The sequence below is a fragment of the Hyperolius riggenbachi genome, chromosome 7, assembly GCF_040937935.1.
Source record: "Hyperolius riggenbachi isolate aHypRig1 chromosome 7, aHypRig1.pri, whole genome shotgun sequence".
Taxonomy (NCBI): Eukaryota; Metazoa; Chordata; class Amphibia; order Anura; family Hyperoliidae; genus Hyperolius; species Hyperolius riggenbachi.
In genome coordinates this window covers 242445750-242468765 of record NC_090652.1, presented here as the reverse complement: position 1 = coordinate 242468765, position 23016 = coordinate 242445750, and the positions used below count along the sequence as shown (strand labels likewise).

At 44.2% G+C, this 23016-nt stretch overlaps 1 protein-coding gene across 1 annotated transcript in view; it reads right to left on the bottom strand.

Moving 5' to 3' along the window:
- Window positions 1-23016, bottom strand: part of CCDC141 (coiled-coil domain containing 141) — a 268731-nt gene that overhangs the window by 20016 nt on the left and 225699 nt on the right. The window contains exons 20-22 of the mRNA XM_068247372.1: window positions 22065-22248; window positions 11296-11408; window positions 1118-1998 (exon numbers count right to left, since the gene is read on the bottom strand). Coding sequence (XP_068103473.1) covers window positions 1118-1998; window positions 11296-11408; window positions 22065-22248 — 1178 coding nt within the window. The remainder of the gene's footprint in view (window positions 1-1117; window positions 1999-11295; window positions 11409-22064; window positions 22249-23016) is intronic.

The window sequence follows — 23016 nt, the reverse complement described above, 5'->3', positions numbered from 1 at the left end:
ATCAATTATTCTAATATTGACCAGAGGGCAGTTGGGGGTTATTTCAGCATATTTATGAGAACTTCAATTGTCTGTTGTAAACAGGGAAAGAATTCAGTAAAAAGCACTGAGCTCAGGCAGTACAGTAGGCAGTCCTTCCAGCCTAAAGAAAATAAAATTGAGCCAAAGCTTGAATTTGGAAAACAAGATTTTAAAGTGCACCTGAGATGGTACATAGTGCTGTATTTCTACTTGCCTGGGGCTTCCTCCAGCCCCATGTGGTTTGCGGGAGCGGGAAGAGGGGATGCACGTGCTGCTGATTGGCCCAGGAGGGAGCCCACAAGCACCACATTGGGCTTGGAGGATTTCCCAGGTAAGTGTGAATACTTCAGTTTTTGCCATCTCAGGTTTCCTTTAAAAACAATTACACTACCAATAGGTCCAGTTAACATAAGTAGGTCCAGTTTAGTAAAACTTCCTGTTAGCGTGAAGTGAAAATTCAGATCATTGCCAATATACATTTATAGCTGGTTCACTTTAAAGTACCCAAAAGTCCTAAAGGCTTGCACACTCTATGTAATTTTTATGTAAAAAAAATCACATACATGTTTGTGCTAGCTTTCCTCTATATCCATTCGATGTCAGATCTGAATATCGATCTGATCACTTGCTCAAATAGGAGGGAAAATTGCATGGGGTGAACCAGGCTTAAATAGATCTCTATCTCTTTAAGCCTGGTTCACCCCATGCAATTTTCACACCTATTTGAGCATATATATTCTTAATAAATTACTGAATTGACATGCAGTTTCCTCTGAAAGCACTCTCTAAGATTTTTTCCATACTGTTCTTCTGTTGCCCATGTTTGGGACAGTTTCATAATGTAAAAACATGTCCATAGCCCAGCATATAAGGAAAATGAGGTTTCAGCCATTTGAACAAGCCACCAAATTGTCCATGGTTGCCACAATGACAAGCCACAGAAGAGCTGTTTGACCACTGGAAGCACCCTTAGGGCTGTTTTTAGGTCCAAATATGAGGAAAGATATGACCACACACAACACATACATAACCTGAAATCAATTGAGAGCTCAGAGAATTCTAACACTATATTTTGTCTTCATTATAGGCTACCCACCATGTAAGAGTAGGCTCTGGATATCCGGTAACTTCTACTTCTAGAGTGACTGGAGAGCCTTCCTTAACAGTGACATTAGACAGGTGCTTGGAGAAGTCAGGGCTCTGACCTCTTGGGCTAACATTGTTGGGTTTTTCTGATACGCTTCTACTCGGCTCTTGGATGCCCGTATGCCTCTGGCAGCTCTTGGCAGTGTCTGATTGAAACATGAGACCAGAGAATTCACCGGGAACAACATGCAGTCTATCTTTAGTTCTAGTGGCATTATCAGAGGCATGCATGGGTTCTGTTTTTTCCGTGCTTTCGAAAACAGAACAGCGCTGCAAATGAGTTTCATGCACCTCGTTCATCAAGTGATAGCTGGGTTTAACTTTGGCAGGTGAGGAACTGAGGGAATAGCGTGTTTCACTGACTACTGTCGAGTGGTGTGAAAAAGGAGACTCTGCTTTGTGTCCAGCAGTGGGGGAGCAAAACCTCTCAGCGTAGCTGGAAACCTTTTCTCTCTTGTGACTCGACACATCAGTGTAAGCAGCAGGTGTTAAGGGTTCTGAACCATCCATCAGCCTTTTGCCACTGGGGTTTATTTGCATTTGCAAGCTGTAAGAGCTGACATGCATGCTATGAGAGCTGAAACACTGCTGGTCATCTTGCTCTGTCTCAGACTGGGGGACATTGGACTCGGGAGTCTCAGCAAGCGGAGGCAAGGAGATGTCGTCGGGGGAAATGCACTCATATTCATCACCAGATGCAGCATCTTCTGCTAGCAACTCAGGCTGCAGCTCTGCATCTGCAAGTAATGTACCGTCTCTGGCAGACATAGAGGATTCTGGGCCTTCTCCATTTTCATTCCTCATGGACGTATCTGGCACCTTCTCAGGCTCCTTTCAGGAAAAAAAAAAGTTGCGTTTAACAAAAATGTTACTATTTGGATAATTTCACATTTTGTTTTTATAAAATATTAACATAAAGAATCAGTTATTTAAACAGTTGCATATTTATTTTTTGGATTCTCATCAAGCTGTTTCTCCTGCAGGGAAGTCTTCAAATATTTAGCCATTGAAAGTGGCCACTAGTAAAATTGTCATTCATTTTACATTAAAACACACCCATGAGAGATATGTGGAATCTCCAGTTGGTGGACGTATTCTAGAATGTATAAATTTGATGATTACCTGACAACAAAGCTGTAAAAGTTTACAAATCACTTTAAGCGCACCTGAAGGGAAAAAAAGTGCCCCTAGGGGGTACTTACTTCGGGAGGGGGAAGCCTCTGGGTCCTAAAAAGGCTTCCACCTTCCTCCTCACAAGAGGGGTTACAGCGCTGGAGCCCCTGAAGATTCGCTTGTTGCTGCTTGTCGGGAGCCTTGCACAGGTGCAGTAGCGGCTTTCCAATGGGCTTTGGCAAAAATAGCTGAGCCTGATCGGGTCCGCTCTACTGTGCATTTGCAGATAGCTCGCACCTGTGCAGTAGAGTGGATCCAATCGGGCTTAGCTATTTCCTTTGGAGTCCTGAGTGGAGAGCCACTAGTGTGCATACGTGCACCAACAAATGTAAATATTATGGAGGCTGTCTCTGTGGGGTCCCAGCGCTGGAACGAACTGGCGGCAGAGGATGGGGGAAGCCTAATTAGGATCCAGAGGCTTTCCCCTTCTGAGGTTTATTTAATTAAGTCACAGGTGTCCTTTAAATAACTAAGATACAGACCAACAGTTCCTGAAATACAGTAGTAGCATGCCCTGAGAAACTCCATTAACCACTTCACAACTGAGGGGTGTAAAGGGCCTCTGTCACGAAAATCCTAAAATTTTAAATAAATATAAACATATGCAAATAAAAAGTATGTTTCTTCCAGAATAAAATGAGCCATAAATTACTTTTCTCCTATGTTGCTGTCACTTACAGTAAGTAGTAGAAATCTGACATTACCGACAGATTTTGGACTAGCCCACCTTCTCATAGGGGGGTTCTCAGGGTTTTCTTTATTTTTAAAAGCACTTAGTGAATGGCAGTTGCTCTGGCCAACTGCCAAAAAAAAGTGTTCAGCGAGCAGGGAGGCTGGCCAGCATCTTTGTATAAATCTTTATCAGTGTCTTTTAGTCTTTATAAAGAATAAAGGCCATGCTGAGAATCCCCTATGGAGAGATGGACTAGCCCAAAATCTGTCGGTAAAGTCAGATTTCTAATACTTACTGTAAGTGACAGCAACATAGGAGAAAAGTAATGTATGGCTCATTTTACTCTGGAAGAAATGTACTTCTTATTTGTATGCATTTTAAATTTTAAGATTTTCGCGCCAGTTCCTCTTTAAAGAGCGAAAGACAGACAGAAGCCAGCAATAACATACACAATTTACCTCTCATGATAGATTCATTACATTTTACGAAAGGGCAGTAGCAGTAATACCCAATCCAACAGCAAGTATGAATACATTTCTGGCCTGGGGTATTTTTGGCACTGGCTTCGGCTTTCGGCACTTTCTCTATCCCCTCATTTTCGCCCCTAACCCTATTACTAATAGAAGGCACCTAACCCCTTTTATCTGCACCTAATCCTCACATTTATTTATAACATCTATTTCTTACCCTCTTTTTTATTGCCTAACCTTAACCACTTGAGGACCTAGGGCTTTCTACCCCTTAAGGACCGGCCACTTTTTTTCCATTCAGACCACTGCAGCTTTCACGGTTTATTGCTCGCTCATACAACCTACCACCTAAATGAATTTTGGCTCCTTTTCTTGTCACTAATAAAGCTTTCTTTTGATGCTATTTGATTGCTCCTGCGATTTTTACTTTTTATTATATTCATCAAAAAAGACATGAATTTTGGCAAAAAAATGATTTTTTTAACTTTCTGTGCTGACATTTTTCAAATAAAGTAAAATTTCTGTATACATGCAGCGCGAAAAATGTGGACAAACATGTTTTTGATTAAAAAAAACCCATTCAGTGTATATTTATTGGTTTGGGTAAAAGTTATAGCGTTTACAAACTATGGTGCCAAAAGTGAATTTTCCCATTTTCAAGCATCTCTGACTTTTCTGACCCCCTGTCATGTTTCATGAGGGGCTAGAATTCCAGGATAGTATAAATACCCCCCAAATGACCCCATTTTGGAAAGAAGACATCCCAAAGTATTCACTGAGAGGCATAGTGAGTTCATAGAAGATATTGTTTTTTGTCACAAGTAAGCGGAAAATGACACTTTGTGAGAAAAAAAAAAAAAAAAAAAAGTTTCCATTTCTTTTAACTTGCGACAAAAAAAAATGAAATCTGCCACGGACTCACCATGCCCCTCTCTGAATACCTTGAAGGGTCTACTTTCCAAAATGGGATCATTTGTGGGGTGTGTTTACTGTCCTGACATTTTGGGGGGTGCTAAATTGTAAGCACCCCTGTAAAGCCTAAAGGTGCTCATTGGACTTTGGACCCCTTAGCGCAGTTAGGCTGCAAAAAAGTGCCACACATGTGGTATTGCCGTACTCAGGAGAAGTAGTATAATGTGTTTTGGGATGTATTTTTACACATACCCATGCTGGGTGGGAGAAATATCTCTGTAAATGACAATTTGTTAATTTTTTTTACACACAATTGTCCATTTACAGAGATATTTCTCCCACTCAGCATGGGTATGTGTAAAAATACACCACAAAACACATTATACTACTTCTCCTGAGTACGGCGATACCACATGTGTGGCACTTTTTTGCACCCTAACTGCGCTAAAGGGCCCAAAGTCCAATGAGTACCTTTAGGATTTCACAGGTCATTTTGAGAAATTTCGTTTCAAGACTACTCCTCACGGTTTAGGGCCCCTAAAATGCCAGGGCAGTATAGGAACCCCACAAATGACCCCATTTTAGAAAGAAGACACCCCAAGGTATTCCGTTAGTAGTATGGCGAGTTCATAGAAGATTTTATTTTTTGTCACAAGTTAGCGGAAAATGACACTTTGTGAAAAAACACAATTAAAATCAATTTCCGCTAACTTTTGACAAAAAATAAAATCTTCTATGAACTCACCATACTCCTAACGGAATACCTTGGGGTGTCTTCTTTCTAAAATGGGGTCATTTGTGGGGTTCCTATACTGCCCTGGCATTTTAGGGGCCCTAAACCGTGAGGAGTAGTCTTGAAACGAAATTTCTCAAAATGACCTGTGAAATCCTAAAGGTACTCATTGGACTTTGGGCCCTTTAGCGCAGTTAGGGTGCAAAAAAGTGCCACACATGTGGTATCGCCATACTCGGGAGAAGTAGTACAATGTGTTTTGGGGTGTATTTTTACACATACCCATGCTGGGTGGGAGAAATACCTCTGTAAATGGACAATTGTGTGTAAAAAAATCAAAAGATTGTCATTTACAGAGGTATTTCTCCCACCCAGCATGGGTATGTGTAAAAATACACCCCAAAACACATTGTACTACTTCTCCCGAGTACGGCGATACCACATGTGTGGCACTTTTTTGCACCCTAACTGCACTAAGGGGCCCAAAGTCCAATGAGTACCTTTAGGATTTCACAGGTCATTTTTGTTTCAAGACTACTCCTCACGGTTTAGGGCCCCTAAAATGCCAGGGCAGTATAGGAACCCCACTAATGACCCCATTTTAGAAAGAAGACACCCCAAGGTATTCCGTTAGGAGTATGGTGAGTTCATAGAAGTTTTTATTTTTTTGTCACAAGTTAGCGGAAATTGATTTTAATAGTTTTTTTTCACAAAGTGTCATTTTCCGCTAACTTGTGACAAAAAATAAAATCTTCTATGAACTCACCATACTCCGTACGGAATACCTTTGGGTGTCTTCTTTCTAGAATGGGGTCATTTGTGGGGTTCCTATACTGCCCTGGCATTTTAGGGGCCCTAAACCGTGAGGAGTAGTCTTGAAACCAAATGTCGCAAAATGACCTGTGAAATCCTAAAGGTACTCATTGGACTTTGGGCCCCTTAGCGTACTTAGGGTGTAAAAAAGTGCCACACATGTGGTACCGCTGTACTCAGGAGAAGTAGTATAATGCGTTTTGGGGTGTATTTTTACACATACCCATGCTAAGTGGGAGAAATATCTCTGTAAATGACAATTGTTTGATTTTTTTACACACAATTGTCCATTTACATAGAAATTTCTCCCACCCAGCATGGGTATGTGTAAAAATACACCCCAAAACACATTATACTACTTTTCCTGAGTACGGCGGTACCACATGTGTGACACTTTTTTGCAGCCTAGGTGCGCTAAGGGGCCCAACGTCCTATTCACAGGTCATTTTGAAGCATTTGTTTTCTAGACTACTCCTCGCGGTTTAGGGCCCCTAAAATGCCAGGGCAGTATAGGAACCCCACAAGTGACCCCATTTTAGAAAGAAGACACCCCAAGGTATTCCGTTAGGTGTATGGCGAGTTCATAGAAGATTTTATTTTTTGTCACAAGTTAGTGAAAAATGACACTTTGTGAAAAAAAAACAATAAAAATTAATTTCCGCTAACTTTTGACAAAAAATTAAATCTTCTATGAACTCGTCATACACCTAACATAATACCTTGGGGTGTCTTTTTTTTCTAAAATGGGGTCACTTGTGGGGTTCCTATACCGCCCTGGCATTTTACAGGCCCAAAACCGTGAGTAGTCTGGAAACCAAATGTCTCAAAATGACTGTTCAGGGGTATAAGCATCTGCAAATTTTGATGACAGGTGGTCTATGAGGGGGCGAATTTTGTGGAACCGGTCATAAGCAGGGTGGCCTTTTAGATGACAGGTTGTATTGGGCCTGATCTGATGGATAGAAGTGCTAGGGGGGTGACAGGAGGTGATTGATGGGTGTCTCAGGGGGTGGTTAGAGGGGAAAATAGATGCAATCCATGCACTGGGGAGGTGATCGGAAGGGGGTCTGAGGGTTTGGCCGAGTGATCAGGAGCCCACACGGGGCAAATTGGGGCCTGATCTGATGGGTAGGTGTGCTAGGGGGTGACAGGAGGTGATTGATGGGTGTCTCAAGGTGTGATTAGAGGGGGGAATGGATGCAAGCAATGCACTGGCGAGGTGATCAGGGCTGGGGTCTGAGGGCATTCTGAGGGTGTGGGAGGGTGATTGAGTGCCCTAGGGGCAGATAGGGGTCTAATCTGATAGGTAGCAGTGACAGGGGGTGATTGATGGGTAATTAGTGGGTGTTTAGGGTAGAGAATAGATGGAAACACTGCGCTTGGGTGGTGATCTGATGTCGGATCTGCGGGCGATCTATTGGTGTGGGTGGGTGATCAGTTTGCCCGCAAGGGGCAGGTTAGGGGCTGATTGATGGGTGGCAGTGACAGCGGGTGATTGATGGGTGGCAGTGACAGGGGGTGATTGATGGGTGGCAGTGACAGGGGGTGATTGATGGGTGATTGATAGGTGATTGACAGGTAATCAGTGGGTTATTACAGGGGAGAACAGATGTAAATATTGCACTGGCGAATTGATAAGGGGGGGTCTGAGGGCAATCTGAGCGTGTAGGCGGTCGATTGGGTGCCCGCAAGGGGCAGATTAGGGTCTGATCTGATAGGTAACAGTGACAGGTGGTGATAGGGAGTGATTGATGGGTGATTGATGGGTAATTAGTGGGTGTTTAGAGGAGAGAATAGATGGAAACACTGCGCTTGGGTGGTGATCTGATGTCGGATCTGCGGGCGATCTATTGGTGTGGGTGGGTGATCAGATTGCCCGCAAGGGGCAGGTTAGGGGCTGATTGTTGGGTGGCAGTGACAGGGGGTGATTGATGGGTGATAGGTGATTGGCAGGTGATTGACAGGTGATCAGTGGGTTATTACAGGGAAGGACAGATGTAATTAATGCACTGGCGAATTGATAAGGGGGGGGGGGGGTCTGAGGGCAATCTGAGCGTGTGGGCGGGTGATTGGGTGCCCGCAAGGGGCAGATTAGGGTCTGATCTGATAGGTAACAGTGACAGGTGGTGATAGGGGGTGATTGATGGGTAATTAGTGGGTGTTTAGAGAAGATAACAGATGTAAACGATACATTTGGGAGGTAATCTGACGGCGGGTTTGCGGGCGATCTAATGGTGTGGGTGGGTGATCAGATTGCCCGCAAGGGGCAGGTTAGGGGCTGATTGATGGGTGGCAGTGACAGGGGGTGACAGGGGGTGATTGATGGGTGATAGGTGATTGGCAGGTGATTGACAGGTGATCAGTGGGTTATTACAGGGAAGAACAGATGTAATTAATGCACTGGTGAATTGATAAGGGGGGGTCAGAGGGCAATCTGAGCGTGTGGGCGGGTGATTGGGTGCCCGCAAGGGGCAGATTAGGGTCTGATCTGATAGGTAAAAGTGACAAGTGGTGATAGGGGGTGATTGATGGGTGATTGATGGGTAATTAGTGGGTGTTTAGAGGAGAGAATAGATGTAAACAATGGATTTGGGAGGTGATCTGATGTCGGATCTGTGGGCGATCTATTGGTGTGGGGGGGTGATCAGATTGCCCGCAAGGGGCAGGTTAGGGGCTGATTGATGGGTGGCAGTGACAGGGGGTGATTGACGGGTGATTGATGAGTGATTGACGGGTGATTGACAGGTGATTGACAGGTGATCAGGGGGATAGATGCATACAGTAAACAGGGGGGGGGTGGTCTGGGGGGGGGGTCTGGGGAGAATCTGAGGGGTGGGGGGTGATCAGGAGGGGGCAGGGAGCAGGGGGGGGGATAAAAAAAAAAATAGCGTTGACAGATAGTGACAGGGAGTGATTGATGGGTGATTAGGGGGGTGATTGGGTGCAAACAGGGGTCTGGGGGGTGGGCAGGGGGGGGTCTGATGGGTGCTGTGGGCGATCTGGGGCAGGGGGGGGGAGAAATCAGTGTGTTTGGGTGCAGACTAGGATGGCTGCAGCCTGCCCTGGTGGTCCCTCGGACACTGGGACCACCAGGGCAGGAGGCAGCCTGTATAATACACTTTGTAAACATTACAAAGTGTATTATACACTTTGTATGCGGCGATCGCGGGGTTAACATCCCGCCGGCGCTTCCGTATAGCCGGCGGGATGTTGCGGCGAGCGAGCGGTGACAGGCGCCGGCGGAGGATCGCGTCACGGATGACGCGATCGCTCCGCCCATGCCCTTAAATGGACCGCCGCCTCTGTGGGTGAGGCCGTCCTGCAGGGCTCCACTTCCCCGCCGCCCCTGTGTAGTGGGCGGTCGGGAAGTGGTTAATGACCCTTAAAGGTGCCTTACCCTATCCTTCCATTACCTGCCAAAAGACTAAGATTCTCCAACTCTATCTCCTAACTATATATCTACTCTTACTTATCCATCCTCAATCCTAACCTTTTAATATTTGCCAGTAAAAAAAAAACCTTCCATCAATTTATCCTCTAATTCTAATCCTTACTTTTGATGCAGAAAAGTGTAACAAGCAAAAAATGTGTGATGAAGGCAGTTAAGCCACCCACACCAGAATTGAAAGCATTTCTTTCTAATTTACAGAATTGAAAGTATTTCTTTCTAAATAAAAAACAAACAAAATGAAGACATTCCATTTTAGGCCCGGTTCACATTAGCGTTCGCTATCAGGATTTTCCGGATCGGATCCGGAACGCATACTGTACAAACGGAACGTACGTTCCGCATAGCAATGTAATGTCTATGCGGACGTTCACACGCGTCCGTTCCATACGTACCGGAGCCGGATCGGATCCGGACTCTTTTCTAACATGCGCTATTTTTTGGGTCCGGATCTCCGGCCCACGCATTCTGACCGGAGCCTGACCGGAGCCTGACAGCACCATCCGGAACACAGAAACCAATGGGAAACGGAAGGCACAGAACACACTGCCTACAAAAACCTGACGTTCTACCCCACTTCCTATGCGTAGCCAAGCGGCCATTTCGGATGGGGACACATGGGCCAAGCATGTCTGGAGTGGAGCAGCAGTGACAGACGTGCTGGAGCTGTTTTGGCAGAATGTCGGAGGTGGAGGTGAGGCCCACAGCGGAGGAACCTGATTCTACAGGTGCACCAGGTGCACCTTCTGCTGACCCCAACATTTTTTTATTTAATTTCGCTATTTTTTGCCCACGGATCCTGATGGCAGCCTGATGCATGCCTGATGCAAACGGACCGGATCCTGATCGGATCCTGATCGGAACCGTACGGTTCCGATCAGGATCAGGTCCTGATCCAATCAGGATCCGGTCCGTTTGCAAGGCAAAACGCAAGTGTGAATGGGGCCTTAGCCTGATGACATGATCCTTCATACAACATGACGGGAAAGTAACACCTCTGCACTGGCTTATAGCGGCATTGTATTGAGGTGTCACAAGCCAGAATACAGTCAAAAACTGAGGGGCCAATGGGTGAGAAGGAAAAGAAGTTGCTTCTGGAAAAGGGCCGTTTGAACAGGTGTTATTTTTTCATGAGTGTAAACATTCTGTTTATAATCTAGCTTTAATATATGATGGACAGATATGTATTCACGTATAATGCACAGCTCCCAAATGTCAAGGAGGGAGGACCTAAGTGTAACTGATTCATGTGTTCTCAACCAGAACAACGTATTTTGGTTAGATTTTTTTCATTTACAATTATGTTGCCAACATATATAACACTACTAGCTGATGGCTCGACATTGCCCGGGTATGTATTTGGCTGGTGTTGGCTCTGCCCACTTTTTCTAGCCCTAACACACAATTACTCAATTGCTCAACGACCAAGTTTGGGAGCTTTGCGGTCTTTGGCATCAATAATTTGCATTGAAATGAAACAAATCTAATAGGCTGTTTGTCAACCAATGACCACTGAGGTTTGAGGCTTGTGCCATTAACAGTGCAAGAATGGCAGCAATTAAATATTGCCCTTAAAAAATCAATAGGTGAATTTTGATTGGCTTTTGTAGGCTCCACCCACTTTTCTGAATATTAATCACAGTCACCCAGTGACCAACTGTGCAAAGTTTGAGAACCCTACCATCAACAGTGTAAGAATGGCTGCAGTTTACATTTTCCCAGTGAAATGTGTATTTGTCTCTGCCCACAGTTTGTTTATGGGGATAAAAAGTATCCTATATGTTATTCCAGGTAATGTACTATGTGTGTGCCAAATTTCATTCATATCCAATCAGCCATTGTTGCATGATTGAGTAACAAACATTCAAACATCCTAACATTCGCATTTATAATATTAGTAAGATACCTCCAATTTGTCCACTAGCTCCTTCAGGTAGATACACAAATCATTGACGGAGATGATGGTTTCCTTGTGTTTTGCAATGGTCTTTTCAATGTACTTCATGCCATCTTCTGCTCCTGTAAATATATTTCCAAAGCATACATAAGTGGAATACATACTTTTTACTACCGGGATGTACAAGTCAGTATAGAGGTGTCAGTTATTATTGATAATTAAATAGGAACTCCTAGAGAGTCCATATTCCTTACCCCTCTCTGGGTAGGATTAGAGGTCCTCCATGCAATAAAACCTTTAAAAATATAAACCTTGTTCTGGGACCACTTATCTCCCTTTGCTCCCAAGGCTTTTTTCGGCAAATAGCTCAACTATCCTCCCGGCAATGTGTGCTACAAGTTACGCTATTAGTGCAGTACTCAAGTAACGTGAGCATTGCTGTGGTAACAAGCGTTACTAACAGTAACACTAATTTGTAATGCACATTATCATATCAACGCTCGCGCTGTTCGAGTACTGCGGGTTGTGCTAATAACGTTACTCACAGTACACGCTGCTAATGGTAATATTGCCCTGCGCTTTCTGTGCTTGAGAATATTACTGCGCCTCTGTGCATCAGACCCAAGCTGTCTAAAAAGTACATGGAAAATAGATGTTTAGATGATATGAAAATATGAAGACTTCATACATGCTAAACTGTATTGATGTTAAAAAAAAAAAAGCAAAACGTTTTGAATCAGGATGATTCAGTTTGATGGCTAACTTAAAAGAATAAACTTTCGGTTATTCCACCTTCATCAGACTTTAATCCTATATGCAAAACGAGTCTCCACGGATGACCAAATTGACCATCTCCAGTTTGCCTACAAAGCGAACAAATCCGTAGACGACATAATCAACATCAGCCTGGAGCACATCCTGCCCCACCTGGACAAACCGGACACATATGCCAGAGTTCTCCTCCTCGACTTCAGCTCTTCCTTCAATACTATCAGCCCCAACATCCAATACGACAAGCTGACGCAACTCAACCTGCACCCCTCCCTCTGCACATGGCTGAAGGACTTCCTCACCAACAGGACCCAAGTGGTAAAGCTTGACACCTTCAGCTCGCTAGTGCAAACCACCAACACAGGTGCCCCACAAGGTTGTGTTCTGTCGCCAATCTTGTTCTCCCTTTATACAAACTTCTGCACATCACAGTCCGACTCAGTTAAGGTGATTAAATTTGCAGATGATACCACTATCATGGGCCTAATGGACAAGAGTGGCAAACAAGCCTGCCATCTGGAGATAGAAAACATCTGCAACTGGTGTAAGACAAGACAAGACAAATAACATTTATATCGCACTTTTCTCCTGGCAGACTCAAAGCGCCAGAGCAGCAGCCACTAGGGCGCGCTCTATAGGCAGTAGCAGTGTTAGGGAGACTTGCCTAAGGTCTCCTACTGAATAAGTGCTGGCTTACTGTAAGGACAACAAGCTCATCCTAAACTCAGCTAAAACTGTAGAACTGACCATTGATTTCAGGATTAACCCTCCTGCACTCTCCCGGTCCTCATACAGGGCTCTGAGGTCGCCAGAGTCCACAGCACCTGCCTCCTAGGCACCAACATCTCCAGAGACCTAGTTTGGGATGAAAACTCCTCCAGACTGCAGAAAAAGGACCAACAACGGTTGTTCTTTCTGCGCCAACTGAAAGTTTGGTATGTCCCGCGCCCTCCTGACTTGCTTCTACTCCTCCACCATAGAGTCGATTCTCTGTACCTCCATCATCATATGGTATTCAGGCGCCTCCACCAGGGACAAACTCAAAATACAGAGAGTTATCAAATCTGCCTAAAAGATTACTGGAGCTCCCCTCCCATTTCTAGACCTCCTACACCATTCCAGGCTGAAATCCAGGGCAGTCAGTATCGCAGCAGATCCCTCCCACCCTGGCAACCGCTTCCTCAATCTACTCCCATTGGGTCGCTGCTTCAGGACCATTGTCATCAAGACCTCCAGACCCAGGAACTCTTTCTTTCCCCAAGGTGTCCTGGCCCTCAACTCAGCCACCCCCCTCACCTAATCCAGCCACACACTGAGAAATGCAGTTGTTATCCACACTGCGCTCTGAATGTGTATTGTAAAGTGTAAACTGTATGGTACTGTAAACTGGATTGTAAATTGTAGAATTGTAGTATTGCAATTATATTCCCAATTCCTGCAGTGTATTATAACATGTACTGGAAATTGTTTATCGTACTATCATAATACAGTGGGATGCGAACGTTTGGGCAACCTTGTTAATCATCAGGATTTTTCTGTATAAATTGTTGGTTGTTATGATAAAAAATGTTAGTTAAATATACCATATAGGAGACACACACAGTGATATTTGAGAAGTGAAATGAAGTTTATTGGATTTACAGAAAGTGCGCAATAATTGTTTAAACAAAATTAGGCAGGTGCATAAATTTGGGCACCACAAAAAAGAAATGAAATCAATATTTAGTAGAATCTCCTTGTGCAGAAATTACAGCCTCTAAACGCTCCCTGTAGGTTCCAATGAGAGTCTGGATTGTGGTTGAAGGTATTTTGGACCATAACTCTTTACAAAACATCTCTAGTTCATTCAGGTTTAATGGCATCTGAGCATGGTCAGCTCTCTTTAACTCACACCACAGATTTTCAATTATATTCAGGTCTGGGGACTGAGATGGCCATTCCAGAATGTTGTACTTGTTCCTCTGCATGAATGCCTTAGTGAATTTTGAGCAGTGTTTAGGGACAACGGTCTTGTTGAAAGATCCAGCCTCGGCGCAGCTTCAGCTTTGTCACTGATTCCTGGACATTGGTCTCCAGAATCTGCTGATGCTGAGTGGAATCCATGTGTCCCTCAACTTTGACTAGATTTCCAGTCCCTGCACTGGCCGCATAGTCCCTAAGTATGATGGAACCACCACCATATTTTACTGTAGGTAGCAGGTGCTTTTCTTGGAATGCTGTGTTTTTTTTCCTCCATGCATAACGCCCCTTGTTATGCCCAAATAACTCAATGTTAGTTTCCAAAATGAAGCTGGCTTGTCCAAATGTGCTTTAGCATGCCTCAAGCGGCTCTGTTTGTGCTGTGGGTGAAGAAAATGCTTCCTCTGCATCACTCTCACATACAGCATCTCCTTGTGTAAAGTGCACTGAATGGTTGAATGATGCACAGTGACTCCATCTGCAGCAAGATGATGTTGTAGTTCTTTGGTGCTTGTCTGTGGGTTGACTCTGACTGATTTCACCATGCGTCGCTTCTGTCTATCCAAGATTTTTCTTGGTCTGCCACTTCAAGCCTTAACTTGAACTGAGCCTGTAGTCTTCCATTTCCTCAATATGTTCCTAACTGTGGAAACAAACAGCTGAAATCTCTAAGACAGATTTCTATATCCTTCCCCTAAACCATGATGGTGAAAAATCTTTGTCTTCAGGTCATTTGAGAGTTGTTTTGAGACCCCCATGTTGCTACTCTTCATAGAAAATTAAGAGGAGGGTAACGTACAAATGACCCCCTTAAATACTCTTTCTCATAATTGGATTCACCTGTGTATGTAGGTCAGGGGTCACTAAGCTTACCAGGCCAATTTGAGTTCCAATAATTAGTTCTAAAGGTTTTGGAATCAATAAAATGACAAATTTATGCACCTGCCTAATTTTATTTAAACAATTATTGTGCACTTTCTGTAAATCCAATACATTTCATTTCACTTCTCAAATATCACTGCATGTGTCTCCTATATGATATATTTAACTGATATTTTTTATCGTAACAACCAACGATTTATACAGGAAAATCATGAAGATTAACAAGGTTGCCCAAACTTTCGCATCCCACTGTATGTTCCTCATTCTTTTATGTTCCTGTCCTGAAGGTTGCTGCTCTGTACTGCCAAAAACAATTCCTTGTACGATCCTGTACTTGGCAAATAAAATCTATTCTATTCTAAAACGTATTTCTTTTACTGATGGCTAACACCGTACAATACTGTACTGCTACTGTTAAAAAAATGATAACATCAGTGAATTTTAACATTCCCTTTAGGACTAATTAGTCTAGATTTTTTGAAAGGTAAATACCATGTGTCCCACAAAATAAGAGCAGGTCTTAGATTCCTTTTTTCTCCCAAAAATGTATAAGGGCTTATTTTCAGCCAATGTTTTATTTTTTTCATGTATGACAATCTACCAGTACATGTATTCATTTACTGGAATAATGATCTCCATTTTCCCCATATAGCTGCATTAGCTAAATCAAAGAGAAGTGGTTTAATCTTTCCATCAACTTTAGCCATTAATATCAATCAAAAGACATGATTTATCTATCATTTCACTTTGCTTTACAGTTGTTTCACATCTATTTATGACTGTCTTGTCTAATGGAATGCACCAAATCTAATCAAATGTACCAAACTGATTTGTGAGATTCTCATTGACCGATCGGACGTTTGACGAAAATTTCACAAAACTGGCAGCAATGATTTCACTCATCCCAAGTCAAATATTAGTCCCTCATGTTTACTACGATAACTACGGCTAACTGGGGCTTATATTGGGGGTATGGCTTGTAATGCAAACTTTCTAAAAATTAAAGCTAGGGTTTATTTGTAGTTAGGTTTGACTTTCGGGTGAACACTATAGGTGAATTTATGTACATATGTATTTATGCGCATGTACCTGTGTTTTCTGTTAATAAGAGTTACCATATTTGCACACAATGTTATGTCCATCAACAGACATAAGTGTTCCTGCAACAAAGTTATACATTTTTAAAGGTTATATTGCACCGACAGCCTCCACTACTACTCCTTATCCTGAACCCTAGTATATATACACTAATATATACACTAATGTCAATACACTGGGAAATGTCCTAGTAACAACTTGTTTTGAAGAGGAACAGTAAAAAAAAGAACATGCACAACTAAAGGGGCATCCAGTGGTCCAATTTCAAGCTACGTACAATTTACATTAAATTTGCAGCAACCCAGATATATTTGCATCACAGTCATTGACCATCTCTAGCAGTGGTGTACTTATAACGGTGTGCAAGGGGCAGTAGTAGTAGCCAATCGTCTACGATCAGCAACAACGTCTGACAATCCTCGTGCCCACTTTATCTCATCCTGATTAGTCAACTCTCTCAGAAGGTTTTTTTAAGCTCCTCGTTTTACTCCTCTGATCTTTAAGGTCAACCATAAAGTTTATAATGCTTGCAGGTACCTTAAAATACTTTGTAGTATCCTGATAGCATGACCACCACTACACTACCCTAGCAGCAGGACCACTTGAAGAGGGTGGATGCTGCTTCCTGCACCAACTTCTTGTTGGACATATGACTATAATTCCCATAATCCCTAGCAGTGTCTGATAGCTGGTAACATCAGTTTATAGTTCTGTTGGCTTTCCCATGAAAGGAGTTGTATAGGGTGACCAAAAGAGACACCCTGGAAAAAAAATACAGACAATGGGAGTCTCAATAGCGTAATAAGTAATGGTAAAATTGTGGTGAAGAGTGGTACTCACAAACAGACGGGCAACCAACTACTGGAGGCAGGTGGAGATCAACGAACGCATGAGGTGTTCCTCATGCAGGCTTGATTTATTTCTGGCATTGTATTTGGTCTGAGGAAGTGGGCAGGGACCCACGAAACGTGTTTCCTAGTGCTTGATAAAATTTGTTTATTCCATATAGGAATTTGTCATTATTGAGGTAAGCCACCTCAACCTTTTTCTATTTTAGCGTTTTTTGTAACACAGTTTTTTCAATATTTGGGCGCCTCTTCCCCCCCTTGTTCCTGTGAAAGGGATCAATCAAAGTAGCTCCCATTGAGATCCCAACACAGGAATTGCAGCCATGTTTGTTTGTTTTTTACAGCAACATCTGCAGGCAAATAGACAGAACAGGCAAGACTTCTTTTAATTCTACACATATACAGTATAGATGCAAGGATGTCTTATTTACATACTGCCTTCCTCTTTAAAGAGTAAAGGTCACCAAAATCCTAAAATTTAAAACTCATACAAATAAGAAGTACATTTCTTCCAGAGTAAAATGGGCCATACATTACTTTTGTTTGCTGCACACCTTTTTGGCAGTTAGACAGAGCAACTGCCATTCACTAAGTACTTTTTAAAAATAAAAATAAAAACCTGAGAACCCCCCATGTGAAAATGGGCTAGTCCAAAATCTGTCGGTAATGTCAGATTTCCACCACTTATTACAGCAACATAGAAAAAAAGTAATTTATGGCTCATTTTATGCAGGATGAAACGTACATGTATTTTACATTTTAAGATTTTTGCGACAGAGGTCCTTTAACCACTTGCCGACCGCCTACTTCATATTGGCGGCGGCAAAGTGGCAGCCCCAGGACCACGTAACGCAGAATGGCGTCAGGTCCTGGGGCACTGTTTTGCCAGGGATCGCGCGCTGGGATGCGCGCGCATCCGCCGGCAATAGGCTCCGCCCACCCGCGACGTCAACCCGCCGGCCAATCGGAAGCGCCGGCGGGTTGTTAACCCGACGATCACCGGATAGAAAGCGTATAATACGCTTTGTAATGTTTACAAAGTGTATTATACAGGCTGCCTCCTGCCCTGGTGGTCCCAGTGTCCGAGGGACCACCAGGGCAGGCTGCAGCCACCCTAGTCTGCACCCAAACACACTGATCTGCCCCCCCCCCTGCCCCCTGATCGCCCACAGCACCCCTCAGACCCCCCCCTGCCCACCCCCCAGACCACTGTTTGCACACAATCACCCCCCTAATCACCCATCAATCACTCCCTGACACTATCAACGCTATTTTTTTTTAGTCCCTAAACTGCCCCCTGGGTACTCCTGATAACCCCCACACCCCTCAGATTCTCCCGAGACCCCCCCCCCAGACCCCCCCCCCCCCCCTGTGTACTGTATGCATCTATCCCCCCTGATCACCTGTCAATCACCTGTCAATCACCCATCAATCACCCATCAATCACCCCCTGTCACTGCCACCCATCAATCAGCCCCTAATCTGCCCCTTGCGGGCAATCTGATCACCCACCCACACCAATAGATCGCCCGCAGATCCGACATCAGATCACCTCCCAAGTGCAGTGTTTACATCTGTTCTCTACTCTAAACACCCACTAATTACCCATCAATCACCCATCAATCACCCCCTATCACCACCCATCAGATTAGTCCCTAATCTGCCCCTTGCGGGCACCCAATCACCCGCCCACACGCTCAGATTGCCCTCAGACCCCCCCTTATCAATTCGCCAGTGCATTATTTACATCCGTTCTTCCCTGTAATAACCCACTGATCACCTGTCAATCACCCCCTGTCACTGCCACCCATCAATCACCCCCTGTCACTGCCACCCATCAATCAGCTCCTAACCTGCCCCTTGCGGGCAATCTGATCACCCACCCACACCAATAGATCGCCCGCAGATCCGACATCAGATCACCTCCCAAGTGCAGTGTTTACATCTATTCTCTCCTGTAAACACCCACTAATTACCCATCAATCACCCCCTATCACCACCTGTCACTGTTACCCATCAGAATAGACCCTAATCTGCCCCTTGCGGGCACCCAATCACCCGCCCCACACTCTCAGATTGCCCTCAGCGTGGATCGGAGGGGTTGGCCGTAGAGCTGCGCAGCCGCACTAGCGGCCAGGCGGACTGCGCAGCCGCGGCTAGAGGAAGCGGCCATATTGGGAGCGGAACGAGAGCCCGACCCGGCCTGTGGGGTCGCGATCGGCACGGGGGGCGATCACAGGAAGGGGACCCGGCGGAACTGCACGGAGGGCGCGGACGGCGTCCTCCGTGCAATTAAACATCTTAAAGGTACTTGGCTTTTTTTAGCCATTTTGGCCTCGTAAGTCCTTTAAGGGGTTTTATGACTGCAGTCCTTAAGTGGTTAATATCTGCCCAAAATAACAGCATGGCACGCACAACATAAAATACATTGCTGTGTGCAAGAAATAGTAAGCTATACTGTATATCATATATGCAATTGTACACAAGCACAGAATCTGAATAACTACAGTGGCAGTGAAGCTGACATCAGTGACCTTCAGGGGATTAGTCATAAGCAGTCAGCTGGGAGCAGGAAAATGCCAGAACTCAGGATTAGAAGTTTATCTCACACACATGCAGTTCTAATAAATCCCCCCCGAGAAGCTGCCTTGTCATATAAACCAACTACAAGACACTATCTGCATGGAGTTTGTATGTTTCTTTTTGCATTTCTCCCACTGCCCAATACATAGGTTAATTGGATTCTTCCCAGAATTGGCATGGAGTGTGATAGGGAGATTAGATTACGTGGACCATTGAGCGACAGTGACAGATGTGAATGTAGTCACGTACATGGCAAACTGCTGTATATTATATTATTGCAGTATAAATACAAGAAATACATGAAATAAAACAGTAAAAAAAAATATTGCCAGCTAACTACTGTGGATTCAGTATTTTTAACGAGCAGTTGCTGTGTATTGAACAATAACATTTTACCATGTATATCACTTCAGGCAGAGATCTTGTGCATCATACCGCATTGGGACCATATGCTGGTGCTCTTAAAGTGCACCTGAACATATAACATAGGACAGAAGGAAAACATATAGAAATGCACCCTGTATGTATTTAGAGAGTTCAGCCTGTTTAAGTCCCTCTCATCTGTGACTTATCTCAACTGTAATTTGATCTTTCAGCTGTGTAAGCTATGGAATGTCCGCTGCCTCGGCAGAGCAGCTGATTTGTAAACACAGGATGTTAACCCAATGTCTGCTTCCATGAAAGCAGGAAGCAGACACACTGCATATTTATTGCAGGATTTGTATCAGCTGTAAGAAAGAAATGTTTGTTCTTTAAAGGTTATTATGCTGTTGCTTATCTTTTAGAGCAGAGAGGAAGTTTTGAGTTCAGTTCCGCTTTAACTTTTTAGGCAACTTTTCCACGAGAAGCTGAAGGCAGTGAATTCACTGCCTATTACAGCTTCTCAAACACCTGCCAGACATTAGGTAGTGCTCAGCATGTGTGTTTGAAAGGCTTTCCCCTATGGAGTCACATCTGAGGGCAAACATCCTCAGATGTGGCATGTTGCTGGTTATTTGCCCACGTGTGTCAAATGACGACAGGAGTGGTGTTACAAATGTTGCCATTCAATTGCATGAAATTGCTGCTGGAAGCACTCAGTTCAACCTCCCATGAGCCTTTGCTAGGAGTGCTCACATGACATGCATCAGAGCCAGGTTATAGGAGGCAATCAGTATGAACACTCTCACTCATGCTCTCAAGTCACATCATTTATAAAACACTAAGGTCACACCATTTATAAAACACTTTACAAAGGGGCTAAAATGGAAAGTGGCTGAGAGGGGAAAGACATCTTTAGAGCCTGGCTACATAGCTTCTATTAAAAACTCAGTCACAAATGACTCTGAGGTAACTCCTCTATGTAGTTTATACTTGTTGGATTCCAAGGGGGTGTGGCCAAATCAACAGCACCTATTAATTCTTACCTTGTGCACACACAATCATATGAGAACTGTACAATCACTTTTCACAGGCAGCAATAAAAGCACCGGGGGCATGGTTTAAAACAGATAGTACTTATTTTCAAAAACACAAAGTGAAATATTCTGTAGGATGCAAAAAAACTTCTACAAGAAACACAGAAGACACAGAAAGCCAAAGCCCTACGCTTTGGCTTTAATTGGCATGGAGCTTCTCTCCAGATGCGTACATGGCACGCACATGTTAATTGGCATGGAGCTTCTCTCCAGATGCGTACATGGCACGCACATGTTAATTGGCATGGAGCTTCTCTCCAGATGCGTACATGGCACGCACATGTTAATTGGCATGGAGCTTCTCTCCAGATGCGTACATGGCACTTTGCCACCCGGTCACTTTGGCGCAGTGTGAAACCCCGGGCAACGCTAAATACTATTCCCTCTCCGAGTCGTAGTGACTCCGAGGGAGAAGTAATTTGGGATCCGGCAACCACTAGATCCCCAAATGACCCGTACGCGGGCCGCAGACTACAGCATTGCTACTACAGCTGTACCCATCTCAGGCACTACGAGGCGCGCTCCAAGAAGCCCTGGCTAGTCTCCCGACACCACAGCGGCTTGTGGCCTACAGACACGTCTCATCCTCCGTGCTTCTGTTCTCAATGGTTGAAGCTATCACTGCCACTCATTGCTAATGGTGGGAGTAAGGCTAATTCACAGTCCTTTCAACAAAGTCTCTAGTGATATCATACTAGGGGCTGTGGGAAGAGATTAAATCAGGGCAGGCTCTAGACTATACACACACCTTATAAGGATAAATACACAATGGTAAACTTTGATTGGAGTAAATTACAGGCTTAAAACTTAACTTTTAATAATTAGCCTATAAGCATTGGTCATCTGCAAGGCTATTGTGTAATGTGTGACTTAACAGTGGATCGGGGATAAATATAGCAGTATTCCCCCTATGACCATTCACTGGAATTTCCCCAATTAACATTGCAGGATAGAGAAATACACCACCCAAAAAAAAACCTTCATGTTTCACCCCCCTAAAAATGGGGGCTTTGTCAGAGGTACATTAAAGTGCTCGTGCTAGAGTGCGCCTGTGCTAAAGTGCATACTGCTATCAATATAACATCACATATCACAACACATAATAACAGTCTTCCGGCTGGAGTAGCTATCACAAGCTTCATGGATTAATACACTTCAGGCATTGCATAAACTTGCTTACCATAAATGTGTTTTGCTAAATTGATCATCTGCTCCACTCTTTCCTCTTGCTGTGGCAGAGTCGGCTGTACAAACTTATTAAACTGTTTCAGAAGTACCTCCACTGCTTCCTTTGTTTTACATTCTGCGGAGTAACGTCCTACTCGCACCACTGTTCCACAGGCTTCGTCGCACCAAAACTGACTCTTACGGTTAGAAAGAAACAATCACATTCTGTTAAAAGAATAGCATCACCCAGCATTTCTGATTTAAAGGGCAATATTTAAAAGGACCTTCCACTAGCAGTCTAAATAAAGATGGATATCAGAAGGCAACTCTACCTTTGAATTTGTCTACCTTCTGCAGACCCTAGCAACAAGACCTATCTCAAAAGCATATGGATACAGAAGATGGAATGTGTTAAACTCCACTTCTTCATAGATGCCACAATCTAAGTCACACCCCATGACGTTGTTTAACACAGAAGAAAACTGAAAATTAACTAGGAATACTGTAGGAAAGGAATACTGTAGGGGGGTCGGGGGAAATAAGTTGAACTTACCCAGGGCTTCTAATGGTCCCCCACAGACATCCTGTGCCTGTACAGCCACTCACCGATGCTCTGGCCCCGCCTCCGGTTCACTTCTGGAATTTCAGACTTTAAAATCTGAAAACCACTGCGCCCGCGTTGCCATGTCCTCGCTCCTGCTGATGTCACCAGGAGCGTACTGCGCAGGCACAGACCATACTGGGCTTGTGCTTTACACGTGACTCCTGGTAAAGTCAGCGGGAGCAAAGACAAGGCAACGCAGGCGCAGTGGTTTTCAGACTTTAAAGTCTGAAATTCCAGAAGTGAACCGGAGGTGAGGCCGGAGCATCTGTGAGTGGCTGCGTGGGCACAGGACGTCTGCGGGGGACCATTAGAAGCCCCGGGTAAGTTCAACTCTTTTTCCCCCGACCCCCCTACAGTAATC